The sequence below is a fragment of the Orcinus orca genome, chromosome 15 (genome assembly GCF_937001465.1).
Source record: "Orcinus orca chromosome 15, mOrcOrc1.1, whole genome shotgun sequence".
Classification (NCBI taxonomy): Eukaryota; Metazoa; Chordata; class Mammalia; order Artiodactyla; family Delphinidae; genus Orcinus; species Orcinus orca.
The window spans coordinates 26,550,542-26,569,274 of NC_064573.1; the positions used below are offsets into that span (position 1 = coordinate 26,550,542).

At 48.5% G+C, this 18,733-nt stretch overlaps 1 protein-coding gene across 3 annotated transcripts in view; it reads left to right on the top strand.

The window, feature by feature from the left end:
- The window catches only part of ST8SIA5 (ST8 alpha-N-acetyl-neuraminide alpha-2,8-sialyltransferase 5), a 79,416-nt gene that overhangs the window by 20,378 nt on the left and 40,305 nt on the right, over positions 1 to 18,733 (top strand). For 2 of the 3 annotated variants that reach the window (XM_012531705.3, XM_049697888.1), the window contains exon 2: positions 7,347 to 7,454. The exons of the other annotated variant lie outside the window; for it this stretch is intronic. In XM_012531705.3, coding sequence (XP_012387159.1) covers positions 7,347 to 7,454 — 108 coding nt within the window. The remainder of the gene's footprint in view (positions 1 to 7,346; positions 7,455 to 18,733) is intronic. 3 annotated transcript variants of the gene reach the window in all.

Below are 18,733 nucleotides of genomic sequence, written 5' to 3' on the forward strand. Positions count from 1 at the left end.
TATTTCATCAGATCGAAGTTCAATCATTTCCCGAGGATCCTGGAAGGGTTATCATTGGGACTGAAGGTATAAACATTCTTATACCCTCTGATACATATTCCCAAATTCTCTTCCTGAAAGGTGATTGACACCAATGACCAGCCCTAGGTATTAACATTACATGTATTTTGTTAACTTGATAGGTTAAAAAAAAAGAATTGCATAACTTTCATTTGCAAGTCTTTGGTTACTAGTGAGATTAAACCCACACCACAATTTACCTTGATTTTGCATGTGTAAGATTCAGAAAGCACAAAAGAGTATGGATGTGGAAAGTAAGACTCCTTCTCACCTAGTCCTCCAACAGCTTTCTTGTCTTCTCTGGAATTGAACACTGAGTTACATGCATTTAAGTTGTATGTTATTAGATTTAAGCTCTTACACATTAGAATGTATATATCTGCTTCTGTGGACTGTTTCTATCCTTAGGTCGAGGTTTATTTCTCCCCTTTGACAGGCGAGGAAACTGAAGCTTCAAGAGGTGAAATGCCAGGAGTCACACAGTTAGCAAAAGCGGGTGAGCTCCGGGGGTATCTCTATCCAGGAATCTTTGGAGGCAGGAATGAGGCAGCTGCAGGCACGTGTGACTGGGAGGGAGCGCCTTCTCATCCAGGAATGTCTCCCTCATCAAATTGCTGCTGCCGCCTGAAATCCCACCAAAGGCTGGCCCGCAGCTGGGCCATTCCAGTGTCTGAGAACTGCCAGTTTCTGAGGTGAGCACTGCACGTGGCACGTGGCCGAGCCCTGGCCCTGCCTCCTCTTCTCCGCTTTTCTGGTACCCTCACACCCCACCCCAGGCCAGTTCAGGCCCCCTAGCCAGTTGCCCTTCAAATCCAGCCTCTCCCTGCCTGGGAGGGTGAGAGTTTAGAAGCACCTCTGTGTCTACAACCCCTCTACCCACCCCAGGAGGGCTGGACCCAGTGAGCCATCTGGGGTGTGTCCCCCCACCCTACCTTGTTTCTTCCTCTTTCCTGGGACGTGAAAACCTCCTGCTCTAATTTTCCTCAAGAGGGACCCTGGAGAGGGTGGGATTCAGGATCCTGGAGTTCTAGAACCCAAAGGTACCCGAGTCAGCCCCTGTTCCCCGCTCTGCTTGCTTAAGGGATCTTGGGTAAGACAATTTTACATCAGGTTTATATACACGTCTCTACTCTAGAAAGGACTACAAGCATGTGGGGACGACACGCAGAGAGGTAGGCAAAGGGGACTCGTGACTCGGCAGAATGTGTGGTGCCGAGCGGCTTATGCTGACTGGGCCGGGGGCTCAGGGAGGAGAAGACACTTCAGCTGGACTTTGAAGTTTGGGTGGGACTCAAGCAAGTGGGGGATGGGATGAGGGTGAGTGGGAATGCCAAGGGCAAAGGCGTGAGAGTTGAAATGCCGCGGTGGGTCACGAGGCGGCCGGCAAAGCTGCAGGCAGTTGCTGGAAGGGCCCCTGAGTTGAGGGTTTGGAACTTGTCCTTTGGCGATGGGGCTTCTTGGAAGGTTCTGGAACAGAGGAGGGGTGCTGCTGGCATGGTTCTCAGGGAGCCAGCTCTGAGGGAGCATAGGAGTGCGTGAAGACTGGAGATGAGGCTCGCAGGTTGGTGCCCTCCCATCCTCTACTGACCTGGGGAATGTGGAAATGACAGTGGCTTCAGTCTCCCCCTGCAGAGCCCGAGGAGGCACGGGCTTCCTTGGAGGTGGCTTGTGAGGACAGGATGCAGATGCCATTTCATCCGGAGGCACCTGGCCAGACTTTGTGTGATCTGGGCTGCAGGCCCAGTGCCCCGCTGGACACTCAGCGCCTGGAGTCCTGGGCTCTGGCATCAGGGGTGCGATTTCCCAAGGAAACCCAAGTGTCCACAGTGCCCAGTGCCCTGCACCCCACGGATTCAGCCTGTTTTGGCTCAACGTCCCTGGTGATTCCGACATCTGAGGCGGCATTTCCTGACACTTGGCCCCAGGGCCTGCTGTATGCAAAGGCAGGTGGTGCAGTTACCCACACACTGTGAATGGAGCGCTATGGAGGCACCACACCCCCGTTCCCATAAGCCATCTCCACTGGCCTCCTCCAGTGCTGAAGTCCCAGGTTAGAAGTCTGTGACTCTGGGTCTCCCATCAAAATGGGGGAGGATCTCAGAGAGTATTTAAGCAAACTCCTTCGTTTTACTATAGTCTATGGTTTGTTTTATATAAAAATATTATCACTAAATGATTGACAGCAAAGGCAGCAGCTCTAATACTTAAAATAATAATCATAATATAAATTTATAAATAGTTAAAAATATTGGATAATGACAGATACTGTATGATATCACTTATATGTGGAAGCTAAAAAATAAAACAAACTAGTGAATATAACAAAACAAAAATAGACTCACAGATATAGAGGACAAACTCATGGTTACCAGTGGGGAGGGGATGAGAGGAGAGGCAAGATCGGGGTAGGGGATTAAGAGGTACAGACTGTTATGCTTAAAATAAGCTACAAGGGTATATTGTACAACACAGGGAATACAGCCAATATTTTATAATAACTGTAAATGGAATATAACCTTTAAATATGGTGAGTCACTATGTTGTACACCTGAAACTTATGTAATAACATTGTACATCAACTATACTTCAATAAAATCTTTTTGTAGAATATTGGATATTAGAAAAGTCGTGTGTGTGTGTGTGTGTGTGTGTGTGTGTGTGTGTGTAAAAAGCATGGGGACAAAAGGGGAGGAAGAAGCAAGGGCCTTGGGATCAGACATGGACTTGAATACTTTCTCTGCTCCTTCCAGGTTCTGGGCAGATTATGAATCTAATCTTATGAGCCTCAATTTCCTCATTTGTGAAATGGGGGGATAATAATACCTACCTCCAAGCTGTTGAGAGGATTCAAAATAAGAAAAACCTATCACGGTGCCTGGAACATATATATATACATTATATATATATATTTGGCTGTGCTGTACAGCTTGTGGGATCTTAGTTCCCCGACCAGGGATCGAACCTGGGGCCCCAGCCGTGAAAGCACAAAGTCCTAACCACTGGACTGCCAGGAATTCCCTGGAACGTAATTTTTTTTTTTTTTTTTTGGCGGTACGCGGGCCTCTCACTGTTGTGGCCTCTCCCGTTGTGGAGCACAGGCTCTGAACGCGCAGGCTCAGCGGCCATGGCTCACGGGCCCAGCCGCTCCGCGGCATGTGGGATCTTCCCGGACTGGGGCACGAACCCGTGTCCCCTGCAACGGCAGGCAGACTCTCAACCACTGCGCCACCAGGGAAGCCCTGGAACATATATTTTTTAACTCACTGCCATACATCTTAGTAACCCTTCATAATTTTTGGAAGATATTATCAATGGAGATAATGCTACTCTCATGGGCACTTCTGTCTGTTTTTAAATTGCTTCTCCAATGTATAATTTTGTCTTTTGCCCTGAAACTCCCCCTGGTAGTTGACTCTGGGAAGCCTGGGCTGCTTTTGCTACCCTCCGACGGCTGCAGGAATTACTGCCATGAGAGTCAGGGGTTAACAGACATGACTGTGGGTTACACAGCAGGAGACCTAGCTAAGCTGGGCTGTCGTCAGCGACAACAGAGTAAAGCTGAGCCTTAGTGAGCCTATCACAGATTTCATAATCAGAAAGTCTAGACCGGAGCTATTTGAATTTTAACAGTCACAGAACTTTTAAGTAAGTACAAGGTGTGAAGTGGCACCCTAAGCTTTTCAGTGCTCAGGGCCTTAAAATATCTGAATCCAGTCTTGAATAACTCAGTTTAAATAATTCTTTACATGTCGCATTTCCCCAGGTTTAAGACAACGTTTAATGTTAGTTTCACCAGGAAGGTGCAAAGATTTCTTGAGGCTGCCACAGCCCAGGAAGTTCCCTGCACCGACTCCAAGTCCTGTTAGTGATTTCAGTTCTGCGCTTTGGTTTTAAAAATTATTTTAACACATTTTTATCATGAACAAATTGAGAAGAAGATGGAGAACAATGTGACAAACAACCATGTAGTCACGACTGTGAATTATCAATGTTAACAAATGTTAACATTCTGCCCTATGTATTTCAAATCTTTTCCTCTCTTTTAAAATAAATTAGACATAAAAAACAGAGCACCCTTTGTAGCACTTGATTGCTAATATTTTTTATCTTGTTTGCTAATATTTTCATGTGTGTTTGTGTAATCACCGGAGCTGTAGGGTAAGCATTGAGAAAACATGAGTTTGCTCACCTTGGGGTCGTGACCCAGGCCCCGGCACAGTTGCTGGCACAGAGTAGATGCTCAATAGATTTTTGTTGAATGAATGAATGAGTGAATAAAGCTTCTTTTTCCTTTGTTATCCCCCTTCATATCTCCACGTACCCTTTCCTCACTGGTGTTTCGTTGGCTAATAATGGACAATTCTTACACTTAGCTCAGGAATAGAATTCAAATTACTGTGTAAAATATATCGGTTTTGAAACTTACACAATCAGGTTTTTTGGAGATAAATTAGAAAATGTTGCTAAACTGAAAGAAGGAATAAACCCGAATCCTCCTTTCAAAGATAACAAGCTTTATGGTTTAAAACTCTACAAAAATGGGATCATTAATGCATATCCGCTTTTATAACTTGCATTTTTCACTGAATTTATTATGCACACCTTTCTGTGTCATAGTTCCTGCTAAATATTGTAATAATTGATATCTTCTTAGTAGTCTGTCACTTCTACGACCCTGGGAGGACTGTCTTGTGAAGGGACATCCGGCTCTCACAGGGACCAGTTTGGGTAGGAGAGTGAGAGTGCTTCTGGGTCACCCCTCGTGCACTCGGTGGACACGAGTCTCTCTGGCCGGACTCTCTCTAAGGAGCCTGTGAGTTTCCTAGCTGAGTGCTGGGCTGGGAATTGCTTGAATATGCTTGTGAACCAGCTAATTTTCAAAATTGCAGGTGGAAATACTACTCTTTTCTTGGCCTATAGACAGTCTGGTACAAGCTTTTAGGAATAAAAGTTTTTACAGTCAGAAAGCCAGAAAGTGCTGGGTTTAAACCTTAGGTTGGCCACTTGTTAGCCTTCTGGCCTTGGGCAAGTTACTAAACCTCTCTGAGCTGCACATGTCATCACCTATAAGTGCAGAAAATGGGACTTGACACATTAGCCTGTTGTTGGAATAGAGATAACGTATGTGAAGGGCCTGGTTCACTGTAGGTGCTCAGTAAATGTTTCCCTTCCTGATAAACCAAACCCAAATTCTCTCTAAGAAATATCTTGCAATATTACCTCGAAATATCTCTTTGAAAGGAAACATAACAGATACATAAATAAAGGTATTTATATTATAGGCGTTTATAATATCTTTATAAATGCATATAAGATAGATTTATATATTATATGTATATAATATTTATATTATGAATAGATAAATATATAAAGAACTTGAGCCAGGACCAAGTGGAACGCTGCCGTTCCCTGAACACTAAGAACTGGACGGGCATTTTGCTGTGGCTTCGGGCTCTGTCCTGTGAGTTGTGCCTATTCCTCTCCCAGGCCAGCTCCGCTCTGCCGAGGAGGCTGGAGAGTGTGAGAAGAGAATCCGAGTCACTTGGCAAAAGCATCGATTGAGCACCTCATGTGTGTGGCCTTCTGCTCACGGGGCCCCAAGGGCGTCCTCCGCCCAGCGTCTGGCTGGAAATGGGGCAGACTCGCAGGCGGGAGGTGACCTGGCCCTGACATTGAGGACACAGCTCAGCCCTATAAAACTTTCGGTCAAGAACTTTGGAGACATCGAGACAGTTCTCCCGACTTGCAAGATGAGAATAGAGGCCTAGAGAGATGTAGAGACTTCACTGAGGTCACTCAGCTCATTAGTGGCCGATCTGGGTGGACCAGAGCCCAGCTTCCACCACCGTCGCTGCCCCATTTCCCTTAGTGTAGAGACTTTATTAGAGGGCTTTATTTTTAGGGGGTTAACTGTTTTATTTTTGCTGGCTTTATTCTCTACTTAAAAGTTAAAGTTTACCCCACGTACCGGGGTCTTTAACGGGACTTTAAAATTCACATTTAAGGGCAAGCCAGTCTCTAGAAGGTGCACTGAAGCGCCGTGTTGTGGGCAGTGGTTCTTAATGGGGTTGATTGTCTCAACAGGGGACGCTTGGCGACGTCTGGAGACAGTTTTGGTCATCACAGCAGGAGGGTGGAGGATGAGGACCTGCTGGCCTCAGAGAGTAGAGACCAGGGGTGCTGCTCACCAGAGGATCACAGGACAGTCCCACAGCAAGGACTGCGCAGCCCCAAATGCCAGCAGTGCCAGGTTGATGGGGCGGCGGCAGCCCTTTCCTCTGTAGCCTTCTCTTTTGACTTGGTCAGGTTCCCTCCGGGAAACCCATCCATGCCCAGACCTTTGGGGGCAGGGTGGCTGGGACCGGGCGTGCTCAGTAAGCTGACTTCCAGGTCAGCCCAGCTGTTTTTAACCTAGTATCTCGGTATATGAAGACTGCCGTCTGCAGGGTGGGCAGGCAGAAGGCCCGGACTGCTTGGGCTTAAGGCAGGGGACTTGAGTGTGTGGAGGTGGGGAGTGTTTAACGCTCCTTATAAGCCTGAAGCAACTCTTCTGCGGGGGGCTCCATTCTGCAACCCCACCTTCAGTGGCCCCGGCGGTGCAGTGAATTCCCGAGCCTTCCCGCATCCTGCACGGAGAATAGATTTACTTCTTATAGGTGGTCAGGGCTCCACCGTCTCTGGCCTAAGGCAATTACTCATCTGCTTTGCATCTTCCAAAATGTTGTCGTGGCCCCTGCTACTCCTCTCCATCCATGCTCATGCCCTTGTTAATGCCTTTGCTGTCCTTTCAGTCAGGTTGGGGGAGGGAGCAAAGAGAACCATGTGTGTTGAGTCCATCATCTTAGACCAGGAGGTGTGTCCTTATGAGTTGGAAAACTAGATTTCATTAAAAGCTTTGCCATGTGTGGGGCCTCTGGGGAAGGCAAAGAGCTGGCGAGCTGGAGCTCTTCTGGTGTGAGTCTCTGGAGGCGGAATTGAAGGGCGCACCAGATGGGGTAGGGGAGCTCTGCGACCTTGATCTCGCTAAGCCTCAGGTTCCCTGCGTGTATAATGTGTAACCCTGCCCTGCCCGTAGAGGTGAAGTAAGGGCACGGATGTAGACGAGCAGAGAACACCGTAAAGGGCTGTGATCTATTACCGTCATCCTCCTGGGTGGACATCCCTCTCGTCTCCACTAGGCATGATCAAGGCGAGGTGTCACGTGGCACACGCCAGAATGTGACTGTCTGGTGATGGGCTTACCCAGCACGTGAGCATGAGTACCGACTGCCTCGTTCTCTTGCCAGAGGTCTCCAGTTTGGTTGGCAGAGTGGTGACCAGCTGGCCAATTGGACGGGGCTCTTTAATGTCATGGACGACCCAGCAGTGCAGAGTGGCAGTGACTCCAGCTCCAGGTATAGACCCCGGCGAACGACCAGGGAAGCTCATCCCAGGGTGACCCTGCATCCCCTGCCCCATGGCCTACCCCCCAGGGCTGCCCTCAGGGAAGAAGCAGTCTCAGCACAGTGGCCCAGAGCTCACTTTGGGATCTTGCCTTGTCTGCTTTGACAGGAGGGGTGAGGGCTAGAACCCAGCCAGAACAAAGCAGGGACTCCTGGGCCCCTCTCTTTTGGGGTGGGGGCTGGGATGGGGGCTGGAGAGGGAGTCTGGGTCTCCAGCCTCCATTTGAGATGGGGGCAACATTCCACCCCTGCTGCAAGGCTTCCGGATACCAGGCCACGGGTGTGTGTAGGTTTGTGGGGGGTGAAATCAGGGTGGGTGAGTGTCGTGGGCTCCCTGCTCCTCTGCAATCCCACTGGACAGGCCATCCCTACTCTGCCCATCTGTGAGGCTGACCTTGGCTGGGGAAGAACGTTTTCATCAAGATACGATGCTGAGGGCTTCCCTGGTGGCATAGTGGTTGAGAATCCGCCTGCCAATGCAGGGGACACGGGTTGGAGCCCTGGTCCGGGAAGACCCCACATGCTGTGGACCAACTAAGCCCGTGCGCCCCAACTACTGAGCCTGTGCTCTAGAGCCCGTGAGCCACAACTACTGAGCCTGCGTGCCGCAACTACTGAAGCCCACGTGCCTAGAGCCTGTGCTCCGCAACAAGAGAAGCCACCCCAATGAGAAGCCCGCGCACTGCAACGAAGAGTAGCCCCCGCTCGCCACAACTAGAGAAAGCCCGCACGCAGCAACGAAGACCCAATACGGCCAAAAATAAATTAATAAATTTATTAAAAAAAAAAAGATACGATGCTGAGAATTTACATTCTACCACCACATGGTTATTTCTTCTTGATCGGCTGTAGTGTTTGGAGTTAAATAAGTCATTAAGGGCACTCTGTATATCCCGGAGTAGGAATTCAGAAACTATTTGTAGAATGAATGAAAATGGAATATTCTCAGGCAGGGCAGACTCATTGCGGGGGGCAGGGGGGAGCATTGCGGGGAATTTTTCTAATAAGACGGGATGCTCTCTCTGCTTGGAGCTGGGTGTGGCTGGAACTTCCCAGCTACGGGTTTCCTGGGGCTAAGTTGTTTGTTTCCTTAATTTTTGCATTTATAAGTATGGGCTAACTTTCAGATCAGTTTCCCTGGGAAAGAGGCCTGAGTTTTCATTGCTGTTAATTTTGACACCAAAACATCAAATCGATCCTGCAGAGGAGAAGTAGTATGTTTTTCAGGGACCTCAATACATCTGATTTTGTTCAATGCTTTGAAAAAGAAAAGATGTGGCTCCAGTGTCGGCAGCTGTTTGGGAAGGTGTCCACAGACAGGCCTTGGGCTGTGGTGGGTGGCCTCAGGCCGTGGCCTGGGATCAAGGTCTTATTCTGGCCTTTTAGGAGCCCAGTTCTTTCCACATATGCGTGGTGGGAGCCCTGGCCAGCCGCTTGGCCCCTGGGATGTCACCCAGTGAGAGTGACAAGTCCAGAGTTGTCTGTTCCGTATGTTGAGCCTCCAGTGTTGGTCCTTCTGCTGTGTGACCTGCCCGCACAGATGGGGGGTGGTCTAGATAAGTCTTCAGGTGTCTCCCTGGGAAGGACTCCTTGAAGGGCTCACCGAGAGGTTTTGGCTAGAAGGTGCTAACAAATTGAGCAAGACAGAGCAGGTCCCTGGAGGCCATTCTGGGCAGATGTCCTGTGCAGGGGCTGCACGAATTCTAACTTTTCCTCCTGCCAGCGGCTTTGTTCTCTCTGCCCTTTTCCTGCAATCTTGTCTCTAATTTCTCTACCTATCTCACCCCACCTACTCTCTCCTCTCCCTTTCTTCCTGTCACCCGTTCTTTGTCCACTTTTCTTTCTCAGCCCCTGTGTTCTGCCTCTCTCCTCCTCCTTCTCATCTCCCTTCCCCTTTATCCTCTCTCCCTGTCTCAGCAACTCAGGCCAGCCTTCCCTTCCTGTCTCCTGGGGTCCCTCAGGGCCAGAGACACCTCTGGCATCTGTCAGGTGCCCTTTATTCAACATTGTTACCAATTGAGTTGATTTCCTTCCAGAGAGCCGCCATTTGACCAAGAGCTCCCTTAGCCACTGAATAAATGTGATGGCCACACATTCCAAGTTCTTCTGGGACACTTCCAACTCATATCCCAATTTCCAGTTGACCCCCAAACTCCCCACATATGTGAGAAAACATGGTATGTATTTCACACGTGTAGAAAATAATGGTTCATGTAAGTAGAACTGACCTGTATGTTGGTGATTCTTTTCCTTGGCGTGGGAGCAGCTTCTGCCTTCTTTAAAATGGGCAGGATAGCTCCTGGCAGCAGACGTGCAGGGCTGGGGGGAGGACCTAATGACACCGTGAAAAGGGCTCTGCAGAGTGAAAGTGCATCATCCCAGCGGACAGCTCTCTGTGCCTGCAATACGGGATGAGCTTTGTGGTATTGTTCACCTACTGAATAATTCAGCGTATGCCGTATTTTGCTATCCGTAGCTGTGTGGTATGTTGAAGCGTGGCGCACCTGATGTCATTTTTTATTAACACTGTTGGAAGGGAAGTCAGGAGGCACCATTTATAACAGAGGATAAAGAGGGGCAAAAAAAGCAATGACTCATAAGTTGAATACTCAACCAGGAGCCACAAGAAGGAGCAGGTCCAAATGATCCTTCTGGAGCACTCCGAACAGGACCGCAAAGGAAATCCAGGCCAGATGGTGCTCATAAAGGCTGTGGCCACGTCTTCACTTTGGACATAAGCTGGGGGAAGTCCAGACCCAACTGGAAAGTGTATGAGTTACAAAATATACATTGACATATGGCTTTATTGATTTCAAGTCTAGATCTAAAAGCATCCAATAAGCATTCCTAGGAGAAGTGCTTTAGTGAACAGATAGGAATAATTGTTAATTAGCCAATGCTTCTATTTAAGTGGGTGCTTTGAACAAGCAGGAAGGTCTTTGAAGACAGCTCTCATCATGTTCAAATTATGTGTTTATGTTTCTGTCTCCCAACCTAGACAGTGATTGTGCTTCTCCATCTTTGAATTTTTAGCACCCAGCATGGCACAGGCTCAACAAATGTTAATTGAATAAAAGAATGCATTAAGCAAGAACATAGTAAAGACTTTTGTTAAGAACGCAAACTTCAATGTCAGTGTCCTGGAATTCTCCCTTAGAGATTGATTCCTTTGGATTAAACCTTGTCTTCTGGCACTGTCTTTGAAAATTAATCCCTGGGGAAGGGAAACACTTTGGAATCAAAAACTCATTCACGGTTTGGAATGACCAGAGAATTTTTTCTCTTGAGAAGAGCAGGTAGTAAGGAAGTCTGAGAGTTCTGGGTGGCAGGGTGGGAAAGGGGAAACTGATAGTGGAGGAGGGGTATGTAGGAAAATAGAAGGCAATGAAGGCAGATGATGTACTTTTGCAATAACTGACTGAGAACTACACCCCCCGAAACCACCCCCACCACGGCGCATGGTGATTCTGGAAAAGGTAGATAGGGGAGGGGAAGGGGAGGGAGGGCACTTGTCCTGTCGGCCCACTGCTTTGACCTCTCCAGCCTGGCCAGCTGCCTGCAAGACCAGTGACCACCTGGAGGGCAAGGGGAGGCACAGCACCCGTCTGTCCTGCAAAGTGGATAGGCAGTGTTGCCTCCGCTGCCTCAGGACATCCCAAGGAAAGGTCCCCCAGTCACAAGGGCTGAGGGCAGCTGAGGCAGGAGTCCCCAAGGGGCTGACTCGCAGCCTGGCTTGTAGCCACAGCTCAAAAGGCTTCACTCAACTTCTGCCAAATGGATCCTGTTCCATATCCCAGCCCTTGTCCTCCTGCCAGGATCCACCTCCCACTAGGCCTCCTCCTTGAAGCCTTCCCTGATAGCCCCTTTCACTCTATGTTCACTCTAAGATGTGTCTGCACAGAGGGCTATTTCTATCATTACGCAGGCAGAGAACTCTCCAGCAAGTGCACACGAACCACTCTGTGTTTGCTCGGGCATTCCCCAGACCTCGAGGAGCCTCCTACCCTGGGGAACTGGGCTGGACTGCCTGTGCATGCAACTTCAGGGCCCTCCGGACACGATAGCTTCAGACACAGCCCACAGGCGGCCTGGCTGGCTGGCCTCCTCAGCCCCTCCTCCCAGGGTGCACACAGCCTTGGCCCCCTGGTCTGAGATGGATGGCAGGAGATGGCTTGCAAAGACAGCTCGAGGAACACTTCTCTCTGAGGTCTAGGGCAGAGCTGGCCCAGACTGTCGCCCGCCCAAGCTGTCTGTTCCCGGGACAGCGTTTTCCCTGTGCTGCTGGGCTTCTGACTGGGGTGCTGGGGACTTTCTACAGAGGAAGGTGGCCCCAGCCACAGCAGTAAAGTGCAGGCCCCAAACTGGTGACACAAAAGCCTCTTCGCTCTGTAGAACAGCAGGCCAAGTAAGCGTCAAGGCTAGAGCTTTTCTCTCTGGGTCAAGGTCTGTGTTGTGCCTAGCAGCTACTGTGCAGTATGGGGTGTGGAATCGTCATATTGCAGAGCTGGAAGGAACTAGACTGAATTCAATTTAGCACTTCGTTATGCTATATTGAATTGCTCCCTAATTGTTTCAAGACAGCGTATAATTAAGGAATAAATTGTGCGATACAAGTGCTCCAGGAGCCTAGTGAAGTCAGAGGCACTTCCATGGAGGGGCTAGACTGGCTTGGATGTGGATGGGTGATGCCTGTGGCCGAGTGCTACTGGGGGCTGGCTGTGTGCCGGGCATGGTGCTGGGCGCCTGACACGTGTTACTGCAGTTAATCCTCACACTCAGAGCTTTGAGGTGGGTACCGTCATTGCCCCCATTTTACAGAGGAGGAACTGAGTCCCCACTTCCAGGTGTGGTGGGTGGTGCAGCTGGAGCACACCCCATGCAGTGTGACTCTGAGTCCTAGCACTAGTGGGCCATGCACGACGGAGGGATTCTTGTTTCTGGGCTGTGGACAGACATCCAAGGTTGGGTTGGGTTGGGTTCCCTCGTTCTCCTTGCCAAGTCCTCTCAGACCGCCTATACCTGCCCTCAGCTCCTGGCTGTTAGACTGGACTAAAATGGCCATATTGATCTAAGTAGGTGATTACATGCATATCTTCTTCGAGTATTGTCATTAGCACTAGAGGCAAGACAATCTTTAGGGTCTTTCATCCCTTCCTCTCCTCCTTCCCACTTTTTTTTTTTTTTTTTTGCGGTACGCAGGCCTCTCACTGTTGTGGCCTCCCCCATTGCGGAGCACAGGCTCCAGACGCGCAGGCTCAGCGGCCGGGGCTCACGGGCCCAGCCGCTCCGCGGCATGTGGGATCTTCCCGGACCGGGGCACGAACCCGTGTCCCCCGCGTCGGCAGGCGAACTCTCAACCACTGCGCCACCAGGGAAGCCCCGAAGGGGAGCTTCTTAGGGCTCCCTGGTCTGGCCCAGAAAATAAGGCTGCCATGTATGTGCTCTTGCAGGGAATGTGCTAGATATTGGATCTGGGGCCCTGCAGAGCTGCTGGCTGGGGAGGAGGAGTGTCAGCATGAGGCTTTGCCCCTGACCCTCCCCCTAACCTGTGCCAGGAATAACGCTCCACTGAGGTTCACGATGGAAGCAGATGAATCACAATACAATCAAGGGTTGCGCTCAGAGCGTCAGGCTATGTAGCTTTCAGTTCTGATTTCTCAAAATAGCTCTGGGGATTCCTGTGGACAAATGAAGAGACACTGGTCCAGAGAGGGCCCTGGTCCATGCAGGGGTCTGGGTCAGGTCCCTCCACCACCCGGGAGGGGCAGTGTGTCCTGGCAGCTGTGCCCTGCTATTGTTAACAGCCAAGCCCTTCTTGCCTCTCCCTGCACCTATCTGAGAAGACCCTCCAGTCCTTTGTGTGTCAGGCTGTAATTTTCAGACCTTGATTTCTGTGTGTTTGCCCTCACGGTTAGTATGGTATCTCAAGATGGCAGCTGTTCTGCTCTAAAATAGCACTGAGCTCACTGAAGGGCTGTTGGCCTTGGGAAGGGGAGGAGGCTGCTTACTGAGAAGCTCTCAAATGACCGTGGCTTATGCCGGTCAGGGAGACGGGCTGCACTGAGGTGACTAAGGACGTGGGTTCTGGGCTCTTGAAAGTGTGAGGTTCCTTTTTTAGTGCCTCCATCCACTGGCTGAATGACCCTGGGCAAGTTACTTTACCTCTTGTAGCCTGAGTCTCTGGTGTAAACCGGGGCAGTAATGCCTGCCTTTTAGGGCTGTTGGGAGGGTTAAGTGAGGCCAAGTTAAGGATCTAGTATCAGGCTACCACATACAGTTGTGCCAGGTGGGCACTGCACAAAAGTAGCTAGCCAAGTGGAGTTGCAATCCAGCTCACTCTCATTTGACAGGCCACGTGCCTGGCATGTGGAGAAAAAGGTGCTTTTTCCTAATTCACACAGAGATGCCCTACCTGCACTGTTCCTACTCAGTGTGGGATAAATAAACCACTCTGTGGTTCTCTGAGACTCTGCACCAGGCTTGACAGGGGCCCAGGGGTTCAGATTGCTGAGCTGGGGCAGCTTCCCTATTCCTGGGGCTGGTGGAGGTCCAAGAGGTGTGCTCTTGCATGACACAAGGACTGCCCTGGGCTCCTGTTTTCTTGAACAGCATTAGTATCTAGGGATGAAGCGGCGTATTAGATAGAAAGCTGAATGCGTGGGCTTCATCTTGTACCAGCCAGTGGCTTCTGGGTCTCAAAGTACTGTGGCCCCTAAGGAAGGTCCCGCGGTCCTGAAGGAGCTCTGGAGGTGGGATCAGGTGAACAGGGGAGCCCTCTGTGGGGCAGGCTCATGTGGAGGGGCTGGGAGGAATGACAGAGCCAGACTCTGCATACTGGATCCTGGGCATGCTGAAACGAGGCCTCCTCACCTTCCAAGCGGGAGCCCAAGCCTGCGTGGGAGGAGGGGAACCAATATTCAGAACCGTTGCGGTCACGTCTTCATTTGTCTTCTCGCTTAGTAGGGGCCCTCGCCTGCTGGTCAGGCAGCAGCGCTGCCCAGCTATGCCCCCCACACTCCCGAGGGCACAGAGACGGGGGTAGGATGGATGCAGCCTGGCACCAGCATTGGACTTGGCTGCCAGAAACCAAGTGGCATCTGAGATGAGCTGGGCTCCTGATCTGAGCGGCTGGGACTATTTATACCTGTGAGGTGCCCGAATGTGGTGCCCCTCCCCTTTGAGGTGGGTAGAGATCGTCTTTCCAGAATTGAAAGAAGAGACAGTGACTAAGTCACCTTGAGAGGCTAATGGAGTCGAGGAAGTTGGAGAAACTGTTGCTCTCAGTCTTATAGCAGCTCAAGGGAAAGCTTGAGATATTTAGAGAGAGATCCATGATTTAAAGGGACCTTTCTTTAGTGGTTTCCAATAGTAAGAGAAAACTTATAAAAATATAGAGAAGTGTTTTTTGAGTCATTCATAATCCCATTACTCAGAGAAACCTACTATTTTTTTTTAAACATCTTTATTGGAGTATAATTGCTTTACAATGGTGTGTTAGTTTCTGCTTTATAACAAAGTGAATCAGCGATACATATACATATATCCCCATATCTCCTCCCTCTTGTGTCTCCCTCCCTCCCTCCCTATCCCACCCCTCTAGGTGGTCACAAAGCACTGAGCTGATCTCCCTGTGCTATGCGGCTGCTTCCCACTATCTATTTTACATTTGGTAGTGTATATTAGTCCATGCCACTCTCTCACTTCGTCCCAGCTTACCCTTCCCGCCCCCCTGTGTCCTCAAGTCTATTCTCTACATCTGTGTCTTTATTCCTGTCCTGCCCCTAGGTTCTTCAGAACCATTTTTTTTTTTTTTAGATTCCATATATATGTGTTAGCATATGGTATTTGTTTTTCTCCTTCTGACTTACTTCACTCTGTATGATAGTCTCTAGGTCCATCCACCTCACTACAAATAACTCAATTTCGTTTCTTTTTATGGCTGAGTAATATTCCACTGTATATATGTGCCACATCTTCTTTATCCATTCATCTGTCGATGGACACTTAGGTTGCGTCCATGTCCGGCTATTATAAATAGAGCTACAGTGAACATGGTGGTACATGACTCTTTTTGAACTATGGGAGAAACGTACTATTAATATCTTGTTACAGTCCTTCGCTTTTCCCATGTGTTCACGTATGTATATATAATTCGTTCTGGAGATCATAGTTTTGTAACTTGTCTTTTTCACTCAACCTTATCATGAGCATCTTCCCATTACACACAAAATCTTAAGCATCATTTTTGATGTCTGCATGATGGTCAGTATCCAGACCAAAGAGGGATTTCTATGGCTTCCTCCAGAATGCCGTCCTTGGGCCTCCTGTCAGAAGCAGAATCGAGGGGTGACCCGTGTGGCAATGCTTCCTGCAGTCTTATTTCCTCAAGTCATTCGTCTTTAAAGAGTGAGATGGAGCAGCACAGCCTCCCCAAAGCATAGCGCAGATATGCTGGAGAAAGAAGCAAGGGCTATTAGCTCCATTTTTCAGATGGAAAACTAGGCTTTAGACCCAGGCCTGGAGTGATTCCGATGACGTGGCTGAGGTACCACATGGAGTGTTTTCAGAGTACCTGGGATTTGTTATCATCACGTGTGGTAAGACACACAGACGTGGAAATGACCGTCATGAAGGAAGAGGTTTTTATACTTACAGATCTCTAGAAACAGGAAGCACACCATGCCATGTAGGACCACACAGGAAGCACCAGAGTCGGTCAAGCAGCAGGAGGAGTGAAGGGGAAAAGTGGGCAAGAGCCATATAGGCAAAGCCTATATGGAAGGAATGGATGCGACAGGGTATGCAGACTTAAGATTGGCTAGTGTGAATAATTTCAGTGAGCTCTGGGGCAGAGGGCTGTCCCTAGCTGTTTGGCAGCTGGCCTTGGGGTGATTAGGGCAGAGGGATAAGTGGCCCTAAGTGTGAGAGGAGGAGGTGGTGGTGGTGGTGGAGTATAAGCTCTGGATTGCTTTGGTTTCATGAAAGGTGTGCTCATAGGCTGTTTACCATCTCTAGGAATTGACTCGTTCTAGGAGAGGCAGTCTCTCCAGGGCCAGCAAGGCCCCAGATGTCAAAGCATCAGAAACACATAGTTAATCTATGGAGTCTGCAGCAGAGATGGGTGATCAGGGACATCCCCACGTCCAAGCAGAATTCAGCATGGGCTTTATCCTCAGGGTGGTAGGGGAGAGGTTTACTAATAGCAGCAGAAGGAGGATGGCAGCCAATCCAGATGGTGGAGAACTTCCTGAGTTATTCATCTCTGACTCAGCTCTGCCATCAACTAGCTGAGGGACTGTAAGCATGTCTCTGACTCCCTGGGCATCCACTGGCAGCTCTTACCCTTTAACGGCAGGAGAAAGGGAAAGAAGGGAAATGGACATGCCTTGGGCACTTCCTGTGTGCCAGGCACTGTACTAGTGCTTTCTCTGAAATTCTCATCAATATCTTCTCTCAGCCCTGTCACAAGTGTACTGCATTTTTAATGCTGATTTTACAAATGAAGAAACTAAGGCTCAGGAAAGTGATGGGCCTAAGGTGGCTAATGAGGGGCAAAGAAGGATGTGAACCTTATTCCGAAATCCTCTCCACCTAATAGCCACTAAACACACCACACAAGACCATTTGGAATCATTGAACTGCCTAGTGATGTGCATATGAGTGATGTTGGGGATTCAGGAAAAAGGAAGACTGAGTGGAGGCTGCAGAGGTAAGGCCAGGATGGCCTTGTGAAGGCAATGAAGGGGCTGGCTGATCAAAGGGAGGTGCTGCTTGGTTTTAACGTCCTTTGAGAGTTTCTTTCTCCTGTTTGTGGATCATTAATTCATAGTATTGTTCCGGCTTGGTTAGTAAGTGGGAAAAACTGAGGGAAACTTGGGGATTGTATTTAAGTGCTGGGTGGGACTTTAGATACCACCTCTTTCAGATTATTTTTAGGAGGAGAAAAAAGAGGCCCAGAGAGGGGAAGTGATTTACCCAAAGCCACACAGCTGGTTTCGAGGCATATCCTAGATGTGTCTGCAAGTGTCCCAACTCCCTGAGAACGCTAGGATAAGCCTCCTCTTAATAATCTTCTGCGTCATTATAATCTAGAGCTTTTCTTAGTAGCATCCTGAGATCATGGCTTCAGATGACCCAGTGGATTCCAAAGGGCTTTGTGTCACTGGCTCTGGTTGCAAATGATGATCTTTGTGATAAGACACCAGACCTCACTTACTGTTATGTGACTGGAAAAATGACATGAGTTGGAGCCAAGGTCATGGACTTTTTTGTAGCCCCAGGCTGACACCTTTGTTCTTAGTTGCAGATAACAGAATCCATTTTAGCTAAAGCAGAAAGGGATTTATTAAGGGTAGAGATAGCACAGAATCATTGGGAAAGCTGAAGAAAGACTCTAGGCTAGCTTCCAGGAATGTCTCTGCAGACTGCATTGTGAAATTGGGCCACCGTGGAAGCTGCTGCCTCTGATATAATCGCAAAGGTGCTGCCACTACTACAATTTCCAAGAGCCATGCCACCTCTGCCACATTCTGCACCAGCAAAACAATACATTGAGCTTTGTTATTCTTCTAGAACATGGCTCTGACTCAGTCTCATGCTACTGATTGTTGAACCTAAATTGCTTCAAGGACCCTAGCTACAAGGGAGTCTGGGAAATGTAGTTTTTAGCTTTCTTGTCTCTGTAGTACAAAAGGTGCAGAGATACCAAAGACAAAGTCCCTGTGTTTGAGATACTCCTCATTTGGAAGGGGAAATAGATATATAAACAGACTATTATGATACAATGGTATCTGCTCTAATTAGGAGCAAATGTATAGAGGGACCCTGAGAGTGAGCATTAGAAAAGGCTTCCCAGAAGTGGGGGCATTTGAGCTGGGTACTGAAGGATCAATATGAGTTTACCAGGTGAGAAAGACAGAGAAAGGTGTTGTAAAACACAAGGGAAACAGAGAAAGGAGAGTGTGATATTTTGGGGATCCTCAGTGCCTAGTTCTTATGAAATCTGCTTAAATTCTTTTAAGACATGAGAGAAAGGAGAGGATTTATTTTATATAAATAGGAGCCAATTTGTTGTATAAAATATTTTAATATTCTAAAATATTATTTAAAATTTCTTAAATATATAATTATAATATTTTAAAAATTAACTTAATCACATTAAAATGAAAGAACAAATATTTACAAATATAATAGTTTTAAAGTGTTAAATATTAAATTGTATTTTTAAATTA